This window comes from Penicillium malachiteum (assembly GCF_028827825.1).
Source record: "Penicillium malachiteum strain IBT 17515 chromosome Unknown utg000003l:1.0-4950554.0:1.0-4952489.0, whole genome shotgun sequence".
Classification (NCBI taxonomy): domain Eukaryota; kingdom Fungi; phylum Ascomycota; class Eurotiomycetes; order Eurotiales; family Aspergillaceae; genus Penicillium; species Penicillium malachiteum.
Genome location: NW_026643096.1, coordinates 2,257,393 through 2,271,079, shown reverse-complemented (window position 1 = coordinate 2,271,079; position 13,687 = coordinate 2,257,393). Strand labels below are relative to the sequence as shown.

The 13,687-nt window shown below is 46.1% G+C and overlaps 4 protein-coding genes across 4 annotated transcripts; 1 reads left to right on the top strand and 3 right to left on the bottom strand.

Annotated features, from left to right (window-relative positions):
• Positions 1–46: 46 nt before the first annotated feature.
• On the bottom strand, positions 47–2,213 carry N7483_007182 (putative sucrose transporter; the record flags this gene model as incomplete). Its single annotated transcript, XM_057090619.1, has 8 exons — positions 47–957; positions 1,016–1,131; positions 1,183–1,372; positions 1,424–1,495; positions 1,547–1,613; positions 1,664–1,908; positions 1,982–2,007; positions 2,116–2,213. 8 exons carry the CDS (start codon positions 2,211–2,213, stop codon positions 47–49), a joined length of 1,725 nt encoding a protein of 574 aa, XP_056945360.1.
• Positions 2,214–3,717: 1,504 nt separating this feature from the next.
• N7483_007181 (glucose-6-phosphate dehydrogenase) lies at positions 3,718–5,695 on the bottom strand (the record flags this gene model as incomplete). The annotated part of the gene is made up of 8 exons (XM_057090618.1): positions 3,718–3,830; positions 3,888–4,259; positions 4,319–4,603; positions 4,660–4,744; positions 4,815–5,012; positions 5,103–5,453; positions 5,518–5,538; positions 5,606–5,695. The coding sequence occupies 8 exons, from the start codon at positions 5,693–5,695 to the stop codon at positions 3,718–3,720; spliced, it is 1,515 nt and encodes a 504-aa protein (XP_056945359.1).
• A 2,440-nt stretch (positions 5,696–8,135) lies between these two features.
• N7483_007180 (uncharacterized protein) lies at positions 8,136–8,384 on the bottom strand (the record flags this gene model as incomplete). Its single annotated transcript, XM_057090617.1, has 2 exons — positions 8,136–8,207; positions 8,250–8,384. 2 exons carry the CDS (start codon positions 8,382–8,384, stop codon positions 8,136–8,138), a joined length of 207 nt encoding a protein of 68 aa, XP_056945358.1.
• A 48-nt stretch (positions 8,385–8,432) lies between these two features.
• Positions 8,433–9,341, top strand: N7483_007179 (60S ribosomal eL33 domain-containing protein; the record flags this gene model as incomplete). The annotated part of the gene is made up of 5 exons (XM_057090616.1): positions 8,433–8,457; positions 8,590–8,599; positions 8,807–8,860; positions 8,928–9,070; positions 9,139–9,341. 5 exons carry the CDS (start codon positions 8,433–8,435, stop codon positions 9,339–9,341), a joined length of 435 nt encoding a protein of 144 aa, XP_056945357.1.
• Between the last annotated feature and the right edge of the window lie 4,346 nt (positions 9,342–13,687).

Sequence of the window (13,687 nt, the reverse complement as noted above, 5' to 3'; positions counted from 1 at the left end):
CAATGTAATATTCACAAATCTATAGATACAGCTATGCCAGGTCCAATTATAGCACGTATCGTAATCGCCTAGTTGCTTCAGCAGCAACAAGCGCACTTAACGCACCGATAAACAGACACACGGCAATAGCGTTAGGTTTATCCTTGTCAAGGTTCATCCACTGTGTATCAGATGCATCGCCATCCTGGCTAGGCTTGGCGCCTGGCTCGAGGATACTGAAAACGATCCAGCTGATGAATGTTCCGACGAACTGGGGTAGGGTGGTGTATACGTTCAAGACGCCGAGATAGATACCCGCCAGCTCGCCTGTTGATGGAATGTTAGAGGAGAGGGAAGATGGATCCTCTTCGTCTGTGTCGCTATCTGAGTCCCGGTGGTTCAGACGCAGGACTTCCAGTTCGGTGTCTGCGGCTGGATTGTTGCGCAGACTGGCAGATGTGATCATCGTCACGCCGGAACGGGTAGACGAGGCTGCAATTCCGGGAGCGGTAGCGCCGTTCATAGTGAGCTTATTGATTTCTACACCCATGAAGGCGAAGGGTGCCCAACTGCTGATTGCCCAAGGGATACCGCAGACTGCGACGAGGAAGGTGGCGAATCCGCGGGAATGAGCAAGCGGTGCAAAGATCATCGTTGCGGCGAACATGATCTGTGAGATTAACCAAGCGGTTTGGAGATCCGGACGGATTGCAGTCAGAACTTTGAGGATACGGGCCATGCCTGGAGGTGGGCGGGGTGTGAAGCGAGAGCGTTTGGTATCGGGGGCTTGTACACAGAATGGGAGTACAACAGCGCTGAAAAAAGTAATGGAGGAGAAGACGACCAGGGATAGACTGCCCACACGACCAACTTCGCCGAGCATATCGGTCGTATTGATCATCGCGTCTTGGGGTACTTCGTATCGGAAGTACGTCTCACCCACCCATGTGGTACTGTAGAACAGGAATGGGAACCAGCCTGTGACCAAGTTAGAAAGGGTCTCCTCTTTATCAATGAATTGATCAACGTAACTTACCGATCCAAGCCCAAAATTGAGCCCAGCAGATGGCTTGGATGCGCGGCGGCAATTCCATTGTAGTTTTGAATAATTGTGCTATCACCTGAAACGCGCCAAGCTTGTCGTCCGAATCTCTATTGAATGCGTTAGATTGGGACTCAAAGCATAGAAGGCGAAGTGTTTACCTTGGCGAGATAAGGACGCGTTCCTTCACAGAGTATGAGGTAACCGCAACAGCGGCAATCAAGGAAAACGCCGCAATGACAGTCATCTGCTTGAATTGAGTATCTCCAAAAAGACTTCCAAAAATGCTGACCGTGTCGATAGAACCGACAACGTAACTAATGAGTTGTCCAATGGCGCACATTCGGCCCGCTGTACATGCAATTAGAATAATATCAGAGCGTAATAGGCGAACAAACTTACCCCAAGCAGATCCAGCTTGTTGCAATGGAATCGGTAATGTATCCACAATCAGACTGCGACAGCATGCTTGTACTAGTAACTATGAGCGGCGATCTTATACAAACAAAAAGGAGATTCCCTTACCAACGTTGATAGAAAAATCCACGGCATAGATGCTTGACACCGCCAATGCAATGGTGGCATTTTTAGCCTATGTACAAAGTCAGTCTTAGTTCTTTCAGTATTTTGTGGAAGTCATACCTTCTCCGGATCCTGTACAAACATCCCCACAATCTCCGCAGTCCATCCCAGCACGAATAGACAAAACGCCACGACGAAAGATCCACAGATCATGAAAGGTCTCCGTCGGCCCCATTTCGATCGTGACCGATCCGCAATAACACCAATGAGAGGCTGGATAATCAATCCAGAAAGTGGACCAGCAATCCACACCAAGGAAGTTTTCGATTTCGTCAAGCCGAGTTGAAGAAGATACGGCGTACAGTCTATGAAGTAGAATCATTAGTGCGTCACTCACAATTTGATATTCAAGTTATCATTCGGGATCCATATACTTACAGGTCATCTCAGTACCCCAGGTAAATCTATTATCCATAACCAAAACCCAGTTAGCGAAAGCTCATCAGATATACCAGCCGAATGCGTCCTGGGATGTATATGCAACTATCCCAGCAAGATAGAGGGTCACGCACTGTAATCCCACCAGACTAAACGTCAAAAGCATCATGCGCATCGACTCCGACTTCCCCTTAATAGAGGGACTCCCGGCCCATCGTGCAGTCTGCGGCATCCTGCTGCGCGCAGTCGCATGCACTCCGCAGCTGAGTTCAGAACAAAATAGAAACGAAGCCCAATGCACCGGGTATTTATTTCGCGGGATAAATAATGCGGGTGGAGAAGCGCGCAGTCGTCAATGCAGTTTTTACACGCTGTACTTGGTGAAATAATCCGCAGATTGACAATAGGACCGGCGCGCTGGCAGGGCGTGGGGCTGTGAAGCGTCCAGATCCGGACGTGGAATGGGAATCTCCAATTTGCCTATGTGCCGGAATTCGTATTTACGGATATTCAGTCTGAATCAGACACGAGCTTAGGATCAGGGTTCGGAGCAACGAGGATTCGGTGGAGTGAAGCACGAGACCAGGTACGGGGTATCGAGGGGTTGTCAGAGGAATTAATTCGCGGCGGAGCGGGTTGTGCTGATTCAGGGTGATATTCGCGTGACCCGGCAGTTGAGATTGAAGGTTCGTCGCTGCGTGGAAAGAGCTATCGGAAGTGTCCTGGAACAGATTCCAATGCCTTTGTGTTTCGTATTTCCTGGGCGCGGCGCGGAGCGGATGGCAGGAGGGAAAAAAGGACCTGGCCTAAGCGTTCATGCGGGCCCCCGGGCGCCTTATCGTTGCGCCAGACCCGCTAAGGGGCTGAGACAAAGAATTATCGATCTGAGTTGACAGGTGCCAGATTCGGTTGTAAGCATTGACAATTAGTTGTTGCTGAAGATCGGAATATTCTTATTTGGTTTAAAATTTGGGTTTGTGTTTAAGGGGAATGAAGTATAAAGCTTGAGGCGTCGTACCTCAATGCAGTCCACGGATGCAGATTGCGTGGGCTGAGTAATAAGATGCCATTTTTAGAACAAAATGGAGTCTAATTAAAAAAGTTACGGAGTAAAGTATCAACTGGTGACTGGGGCTAAAGACATTGAAGTGGATATACGGAGTACAGATCTTAGCTTAACATTCGATGCAGGAATTATGAAGTCCCGGCATTAGTTTTATGCGTACTAGTAGTACCCAATGTCATGGTCTTGGGTCAGGAGTACTAATTAATGCTGTGGCATGATCCAAGATCCATGGATATCATGATCAAAATTGATTATTAAATCGATAGATCAGTACTGAGTGAGGTTAAATAGCAACTCAAGTGCTCGAATTTAGAATATACGTGAAACTTGAAGCATTGGGACCAGATTATGAAGTCAATAGGATACTATCGTTGGAGATATCCTAATACCGAGAATACACATAAACACCATGAAACAAGGAAACCTAGACCCAGAGAATGGAAAAAGAAAGAAAAATCATAAAGAGCTTCAAGATGTTTGCGTAACCTTCTTCATTGCTCAGCCTCCATTTCTAGCTTCGACTCTGGAGCCCGAATAAATCGCTGTGACGCGACTCCCGCCAGCTCAACCCAGCCAGCTATCAGAAGTAGAAGGGGAAATCAAATAAATGGATTTTGTTCGTCTTCATGTCCCGCCCGTATCGTCGTAACAGCACTAAAAACCACCCCGTCTACAGACGGTTGGGGGTTGTGTTGGTCACCGGCCACTGGTAGCCAGCGGCATCGCTGAACTTGTAACCAAAGGAAGCGGTGAAGTCATCAAGAACGGCAGGACCGCGAGAGCCTATACATAATACATTAGCAAGAGTCTTCTTGTATAATTTGATAGTATGGAACCTACCGTAGGGGTATTCCATGGGAATAATCTCCTTGTTGTCGTCCAGGTAGTGCAGGAGCGGAGTGAAGATGCGCCAGCTGGCATCCAACTCATCATCACGGACAAAGTTGGAGTGATCACCCTTGAAAGCATCCAGGATCAAGGACTCGTAGGCCTCGGGAATCTTGAGGTCGGAGAAGCGGCGGCGGTAGGTCAAGTCCAGCTCGGTCACCACCGTCTGCATAGACAGACCGGGCAGCTTAGAGTTCATCTTAATGTAGACGGACTCGTTGGGCTGGACACGGATGACAAGCTCGTTACGGGGGATATCCTTGAAGATACCAGATGTGACATCCTTGAACTGAATGCGGACCTCGGTCTTCTGCTCATTCAGGGCTGGAATGAATGTTAGTATCGTGGAAGAACTCTTCGTAATCCTAGCGTGCAAAACTCACCTTTACCAGCCTTAAGGATGAAAGGAACACCATCCCAACGCTCGTTCTTAATGTATGCAACCAGGGCGCAGAAGGTTGGGCAACGCGACTCCTTGGGCACTGTGTCGTCCTCCAGGTAACCAGGCTTGCTGCCGTCGAGAGATCGGCCGTACTGTCCAATGATCACATTCTTGGGCTCAATTGCATCCATCGCACGCAGAACACGGACCTTCTCGTCGCGAATATCCTCGGAAGAGAAGGAGATAGGGCGCTCCATAGCGAGCAGAGTAAGGACCTGCAGAAGGTCTATATACTTTGTTAGAAACTTTGCACCAGTTTTTTGGTCGACTGGAATAGCATACGGTTCTGCATGACATCACGAATAATACCGAACTCATCGAAGTATCCTCCACGGCCCTCGGTACCGAATGGCTCCTTAAATGTGATCTGAGAAGGAATTAGGATCGTTTTTGTCCTTTCTTTTTGTCTCTCCTATCGAACTCCACAAAATACATACCTGAACGTTGTCGATGTGGTGACGGTTCCATGTAGCGTTAAAGAACTCGTTCCCAAATCGTAGGATGAGAATATTCTTAACCATCTCCTTGCCCAGGTAGTGGTCGATACGGAAGATCTCCTCCTCCTTCCAATTGGGCTCCAGCGCCTTCTGAAGGTCACGCGAACTCTTCAAATCCTTACCGAAAGGCTTCTCGACCTATAGTGGGGAAGCAAGAGGTTAGCCAAAACAGGTGAAGGGATGATAATTATGTGCCTCGGTAAAACGCGGTTTTCCATGAGGACTCACAATAATGCGGGCCAAGCCAGTCTTAGGGTAGCAGTTGCGCTTCAATTGATCGGAAACAGTGATGAAAACACTAGGAGGCAGAGCCATGTAGAAGACACGGTTCTGCTCCTTAGATTGCCGACCCTTCTCAACTTCCTCGAGGTGCTTGTTAAGGTTGATGAAGGATTCATCCTGGTCGTATTGGCCGGAAATGTAGCTGCAAAGGGTGCAGAACTGATCTAATTGCTCTTCGATTTCCTTTGTGGGTACCTTGATGTACGAGCGCACGCGCTTCAGGTATTCCTCATGGTCCATCTTTGTCCGTGCATATCCGACGATCTTAATATCCTTAGGAAGGAACTTGTTGCGGAACTAAACGATTCAATGGGTCAGTTTGATAAAATCATAGTCGATTTTTGTTGTCGTTGTCACGTACGAGACCGAACAGTGCGGGGAACTGAGTAATATGTTAGTCTTGAGTCACCAAGCTTCAAGGGGAATAAGCGTAAGCCCGAGGCACGAACTGTCTTCTTTTTGGCGAGGTCGCCGGATGCACCGAGCACCACAATGATGGTGTTATCCTTCAATTCGATGGTGCTGGAATGGTAGGCCATTGTCAGTCGTGGTTAAGGGATGGGTGTGATTGACAAGCGCAAATTTTGCTGTGGATAACAGCCGATAGAGGGGTTTAAGCGGGGGGAAGGGTAGTAAGCCGCGGGGCAGGTTGAAATTGCCCAGACTCCAACAACTCAAAGATGAGATATTGAGGGGAAAAACAAAAAGATCACGGTCGAACAATTCTTTGATATGGGTTGAAGGTTGGAGGTGTGGCTCACATCCGCTGCCGGAGGAGGGGGAAAGGTGATGTCAGAGAAGAACGGGCTAACTTACCCAGCATTTTGGCGCTCATCGGACTGGTTGATCAAGCTGGTCATCTTTCCACGCACACGCAATAGGGTATAATTTTATATGAAACAGAAGAAAAAAGGAAGCAGATCAAAGATCCAAAATCAGAGGTATAGGGAGAGAAAAAAGAGAAAAAGAAGAGATCCAAGATGTTGGGGGGAAATAGAGAACCAACAAGTTCCGGCGGAGCAGGTACTTTTTAATGCGTGAGCTCTGTGGTGGGGCGGTTTTGGATGGGTTTCTAGGTATTTTATGTTTTATGACTTCAGGGTATTACATCTTTTACGACGATCTGTACTTACATTCGCCTTTCTTTCCTTTATAAGTAGCTTAGGAATCAATCTATTTCAAGGTTATTCTAAGCTTGCTGTTGATTTTATACTAGTAGAGCTATATCAAGTCTCAACTCGAGTCCTATCTTCACATCTATATGATTAAATCATATTTTCTATTCATTATTTTTTTTATTACTTTTTTAAATGTCTATTCTCAATTTCACTTCAATCTCTCTACCGTCTCAGCTGACTTGACCCCGCCATGACAGCTTACTGGGGGCTTTTTTTTCATAGGTGCGACATAGCTAGACCTACATCCCCAACCCCGGTCCAAGTAACAAGAATAGGTGGTTCTAGAAGCGAAGAACAGGGGGTAGGAGCAAGAAGAGAGATACTATAGGATACAAATAATGCAGTAGGTCATCTGATAAGCGCCCCATACATACCGAGTACAGTGACTCGATTAATTTCCTGGCTACTACAATGGTACTTCATAGTACCTTGCGTGCAGCTTCGAAACGCCCTGAATGGATGTGGAGTACGTGGCTTTGACCATACATGGAAAAAGTCTTCTAGAAGTCCCAATGTAATATTCGTCATGAAATCTACATCTATAAAAGGCATGAAATGCGGCGTTTCATTGGAAGATTCTTCGGTATAAGCACCTGAATCTGTCCTGACTGCAACACTATGGCCCAGTCTGACGAACAGGGTTGAAGTCACCCCCAGTGTAAGGATCGTTTGCAGGGAGGGTATCACAGCTCCACTATACCTAATCCTTGTAGCCCAGGATTTCAATCGAACCCCTTCCGGAAGATCGTTGAATTAAAAGGGGGCTGGTCTCCCTCTAATTGTTCTTGGGATCATTATATTTGATCTCTACTAGTATATCCTCAGCAGATCTGAAAATACTGGTGTATTACTTGGTATTCAAGTAATGTATGGTACTTCTTCGTCTCTTGATAAGAAAGCTCTCCGGTGACCGAAATCGTGGAGGAGGGAGATCGGCGCATTTGTCATCTCTCATACCAGGACGGATTCTATTTTCCCGTGGATCGTAGTATCTCCGGGGCATCAACCCGAGTTAAGCGCTCGGTCCAGAGTGCGCCGGATTCGGAGCATATTAAACGTGAACATCTTGAACAGACCTGGTGACCTGGTACCTTTTTTTTATTTTACATTTTGCCTAGGTCGTATATAGACCCAGGACCTCGGGAAGCGGGATGGAGTACTAACCATAGAGAGTGTAGCCCTGGAGCCTGTGGTAGGTTATAGGTACTTTGTACTCTTCCATGAAAACACTCTTACAGTAATCCTATTGTAATGACTGACTCGCACGAGAAAACACTTGAAAAATCGCTCCGAGATTCTTCCATAGTGTAAATCCGATAACCAGGATGGTGGGGCAGGTAAATGGGGAGGTTTCTGGATTTCCCAATCAGTGCTCTCGGTCTGTGGTACGCCGGAGCAGTGATATCCGTCGTATATAGATGGAAGAGGTGTGGAACACTAGTATTAGTACTGACACATCATCAGAGATAATGGGAAACTGAACGGGGTAATGTATTCAATTTCGTGATTTCAAAAGCCGATCCACTCTTATAACCGTTCATCTCAACCGAGTTTAAAGAAAACTAGGTTAAGGTACGGTGTCGTCATGATGAAGTTTGTCAGCGTTATGCATCCAGCCCCAACATACCGGGCCGGACTACTGTAGCCCGAGCTGGGTGGCAGAAACTAAGTACAGTTACGGGGACGGGGAACTTGAGTAGGCCCCCGAGAGGGACCCAGTGGGCTTGAAGAAAAAAAAACAAAGGCGGAAGATCAGCTGATGATCTTGGAAAGTCACATGATATTGACTTTTTTTATCTGATCACATAATCAAGGTACATCCGGGGATCTCGGTGATCGGACATAGAATAATCCGGGCAGGGAATCTAGACATCTAGAATGGGTCTAGTGTGTGAAATCACGGGATCTCGCTTACCCTGTCGCTAAGATCCAAATTGGGCCTAGTGCGAAAGTCAGCCACCACACCTTGCAATTTGATTGTGCGCTCGTCTCTATCGAAGCGACGACATCCACGACAACCGGCAACGACTTCTGATCTCTTGCGGGTCATTCCTTCGACTTCTCTTCCACGCCCGCCGCTCAGAGAAAAGCCGTCAACATGCCTTCGGAACAAGGTCACCGCCGTGAGTGCGCCCTCAAGAAATACCAGTTATCTGTTCGCCTCGAATCGGTTTCAAGGACCAGTTGGAGGCGTCGGGATGGAGATCAGGAATCCGAAATGAACTTGAAATGCTAACATATTCTTTTCTTTCTAGTTTACGTTAAGTAAGTTACTATCCATCTGTCGTCGCATCATATCAAAACATCAATCCGCACATACAAATCCGAAAGTGGTTCGATCAGCAAGAGAATATGGAAACTCGATGGAAATGGAAGATCACGACCACTTTACACCTCTACCACATCCAAACACATGCACACACGCACACAGTCGACTTCGATTATAACAGAGGATTAATATCGATTTTTTAGGGGTCGCCACCTTAGCTACCAGCGCGCTAAGCACAACACCAACCCCAACACCAGGTACTTATCAACCCCCCGCCAGACGTATAATCGAATGGGACGAATGGAATCTGATTGTATGATACAGCTTGGTCAAGATTGAGGGTGTTGAGGACTCCAAGGCTGCCCAGTTCTACCTCGGCAAGAAGGTCGCTTTCGTTTACCGTGCTAAGCGTGAGGTCCGTGGCTCCAACATTCGGGTCATCTGGGGCAAGGTTACCCGTCCTCACGGTATGTGAAATTCAAATTCCACCCTTGGTTCTTTTTGGGGACAGTCTTAATCTAACGGTTATCTCCAGGTAACTCCGGTGTTGTTCGCGCCAAGTTCCGCTCCAACCTTCCCCCCCAAGTCTTTCGGTGCCACCGTCCGCGTCATGCTCTACCCCTCCTCTATCTAAACGGCATACCTGTATCTAGTGGGCGATTCCCTTTCTTCGCGCAGACAAACGGTCGGTCAGGCAAGGAAAAGTCGACGGAACGAGCCGATGTTGATTTGAGGTGATGGGAGTTGGCGGTTTGATAACGTTCTATTCGTGGGAGAAGGCAGGGCCAATATCCAAAGCCCTACGAATCAAAAAATAACTTTTTACACGTTTCACTTGTGTGTCGGTTTTCCAACTAGGAGCGAGATGCCTTTTTTTCCCCAAAAGAAGAGAGTCTCTCGATGATTCTCCTTGTTTCTTATTCTCTGGCACTGGCGCATGCATACTTTTGCTGGTCATGCAGCGTCAACCTTTCTCCCACTGTGTATCTGTGACGCTCATACACACCAAATTCCATATCATGTTCAGCAGACCGGTTAATCGAGTTCGATTTCTCTCCCCATGAGCCCCTGTCTTGGAGCTAGAAGAATTGTATCTCCATTTGCTTTGGCTACTCACCCATGGCATATCTTTATGGAACCAAAATATATCCACCCATTGCGCCTGATCTGCAGATGCACACATACCCGTGTCTGAGTAGATGTTCCAATCAATCGTAGTTGATCGTCTGCTTAGTATCTGGATGGGGAGCTTGTAGTTTATATCTGGCTTTTGCTAAGCCACCTGGGCGCAAGTGGAGCCCTGGAGACGCTGATCTCCCTTCCAGATATCTACTTCTAGTATAGAGTACATCTGGACCCTATTTAGTAGGTACTATCAACCTTGCAACCTCGGTGCTTACATGTGTGTATTAACCCCGGGTTCTGGCTCATCGACTCCACCTGACCTCCACACCTGGGCAACCATGATCCATTCCAAGGTTGATGTTTCTGCACATGTGAGTCTCACATGCAGTACTCTCGAGTCTTCCTACTGGCATATACATGGAACTACTAGTACTCGGGTTCTAGGTGCCTCGCTGCTAGTGAACTCCAGACATCTGGATCGGATACCAATGGATATCATCCATATATTAATACCTACTAATAGTAGCGCTCACCTGATAGTGCATATGAACATTGAACGCACGTGTGGACAGTCGATTCTAATTTTGACTACATGGACCTAGGTATTTGCCATTGAGCCTGACATCAGTGTCCTCAAGTTTCTCCCCAAATCTACACATTCCTTGTCTACCGCCGGTATTTTGGTTATAGCTGACCAGTTTTGTGTGCATGCTAACCTGGGTATATGCTAAAATATGGACCCTTCAAGCGGTCCAACTTTAATCTCATATTCCAGCTGGGAGTATATCAAGAAAATGATGGACAAAAACACCTGGTAACCTTGGGATTAAACTTGGAATACTTGCTTGCTACTAGGTCCTTTAGTGGATAGTGGATGCTCGACTCCTTAATATTGCAATCTGGAAATCGATTACTGCCCAGGTGGTATGTATATTTCCAGATGCAAGTGTTGCTACCTAAATAATCTTGAGAGGCACATACTATGCATGTTTCATTTCGAATAGATTTTCTCTATTTTCTTTTTTTTCGATACTATCATACATACCTAGGTAGTAATCATATATATGTCAGGGGTATGTACTACATAGTACTAAACCCATGACCTGGGCCTGAAGCTCCAGCACTTGAGATGTCTCATCGCAACATAGTATGTACTACTACATAGTACCTAGGTAGGAATATCCAAGTACATATACCAGTTGACTATATGCAAGTTCCACGATTCGGGTCCTACATAATATTTCAAGTTCCTAAGATCTAGCACTGATTGTTCAAATGTTCAAGCACTTGAGCCTTGCATTTACTATACATGAGCATTGCAACATAATCATGTTCCCACGTGTGCAGGTGACATGTAGCCCGGGGTCCACAGCACCTTTTCAATATTGAAGTTTCGAGAACTCAATTCAACTTGAAATTCCGACCTTTCAAGCTTTCAATGTTCTATTGCACAGGTGAATTTTTCCGGGTCCTACGATTAGCACTGCTACCAAAGCACGATATCACCGTGGACCACAAGTGCACTAGTACATGTAGAATTCAAGCACTTGAGTGTTGATGCCACTGGCAGCACTTGGATGTTCACTTGAAGAGCGTCGACCTCGATCGCGCCCAGAATTATTACAATTTCCTCCGACTGATGTATGGCAGACTCCTCGGATCCCTGTTCTCGATTAGACATCTAAGAGGGATCCTATGTACGGCTAGTGATTCTGCAATGCGTGGAATGAGATTGATCGTAGGACATAACTCCCATAACCCCTTTGCTTCCCTTTGAGACAAGGAAATGCAGGCATATGGACCCAGTTCCCGGATATGGGAGGGCAGTGGAGCTGCAGGAAGCAAAAGTAGTAGGAAGGCAGTTCCCTGAATGAAAAATGTAAGAATCCCAAGGGTACCCGCAAGTTAACACCAGTTGACCAAGTTGTTCAGATGCTCATTGCGCCATGTATTTCCTTCCGGGTTGGACTTAGAGACATTCGAACATACATTCGAACATTTGAAATATTGGGAAAGGACTGGAGAAGTGTAGTTGGTCCATCCTGATCTGAGGGATTCGGAGTCGGAATTGCTTGACCCCGGCCCGGAAGCTCAGGGTGGAGACTAGACTTATATATTTGGCCCTAACCATGCACCTCGGAAGTATTATCTGCCATTGGCGAGGCTGGGGACCGAAATTGATTAGCCTTAAGGCAACCTTTCCAAGTTAGGTGAGAAGAGCACGCGCTAATATTTGCAAGAATGGATTCAGCATTTGTGGCTGGAAAAAGACTCGATCACCGGATAAAAGATCACGGAACATGAGCATTTCTGGCAGCATCACTGGTGGGGAGATTTCAATGTTCAATGCTGTATGACCTCAAGTGTTGTGTACCTTGGTATTTAATGAAGCAAAGTCACATTAGATTTAAATTAGATTTAAGTGTTGATTGGGTTGCCAGTGCACGTGTGATGGATTAGTGCTATTCAAGTTTGAGCCTCATAAGCTTTATCTCAATAGTCAATACTATCACCTAGGCAACGTTAGAGATAACCTACGCTTCAATGTTGCATGTGTAATTCATTTTTAGTAGGTAAACTGGGTTAGTGTTTTCGATATTGATAACCTTGGAAAGATATCTCGTATTCATGTCCTGATTGAGACAATTCGCGCTAAATTGTTTAGCAGAGTGGAATTGTGTAAACAATACGGAGTACCAGTTGACAGCAATACGGATGATGATCCAAGTGGGGCAGAACAAGCCTGATCAGCAATTCCCGTGCGCTTTGTCGCAATTGACCAACAAGATCTGATTCGAGATACGAGTTCCTGTGGGTATACATGGCAGGATCTCTTAAAGCTTGAACATGTATTGAGTGTGTGGCTTCCACGTCATATTGGATTGATTAAGTTTATGAATATCCACACTGACAAGTAATGTGCATATCTAGGGTAGAGTATGAATTAATGCTGTTGCCTCCGATCACTTTTGTCGGAGCCACGTCTTCTACCATCTCTTCATTATGGATGTGTTCGTTTCAGATATTAGCGAGATGGCGGGTGTTGATACAACACGAGACCTAAAAATACATTAAGTGGGACCAAAAGAGTGTCATAATGCGCAAAGCCCTACCAATTGGAATAGAGCGGGTGACCATGCATCACAATATTTATTTCATTTTTTTCATTTTATTGTATTTCAATTCCGGTGAGTGTGTTGAGATTCATACATATAAAGGGATATCTGGAGAGGTTGGATCTTGAAGCCATATATAAGGGACTAGTAGATCATGTACACCGGATAGTGCTGCATACTCAAGTGCTCGCACCTTTTTTACTATTTATTTACCCTCGGTCCTTTTCACTATAGTGGACACTAGACCAGAACATCACCAATCGTATATCAACAAATCGTACCACAACATTTTGAACAGATCAGGTGCGAAAAAGAAAAACGAGTCTAGTGTACTCTTGCAAGAGAAAAAAAAGAAAAAAATTCATTGATTTGCAAGATCTGACCCACAATCAGCTTGCTCATGCTTGCGCGGCCTCGAACCCTCCCAAGGACCCGCGAGCAGCCACCCAATACTTTAGGTACCTAGGTATAAGAATTCTTCCCAATTGCGTGGCGTATGCCGTCAACCTATAAAAACATTGATAAAAAAGAGTTTGATTCTCTGAAGCCTTTTTTTTTGAGTTATATTTAAAGCATTGTCATTCCCCATTTTCTAACGGTGAAACTCCACCCGATCTTTCTTCTTCCCCCAGATCTGAACTCTCTCTCTTTCCTTGTTCCTTCTCCCCCCACTACAATACATATCACATCCTAGTTCTCAAACCCCGACGAACTAGCGCTCAGAGAACCGGTTTTAGCGTCTCTTATCCTTCGAATTCCAACTCGCGCTGGCCATTCAAACTGGTGTGAAAACCGTCTTGGCAGTGTCCACCCTTCATTAAGACCGCTCCACCACAATCATAG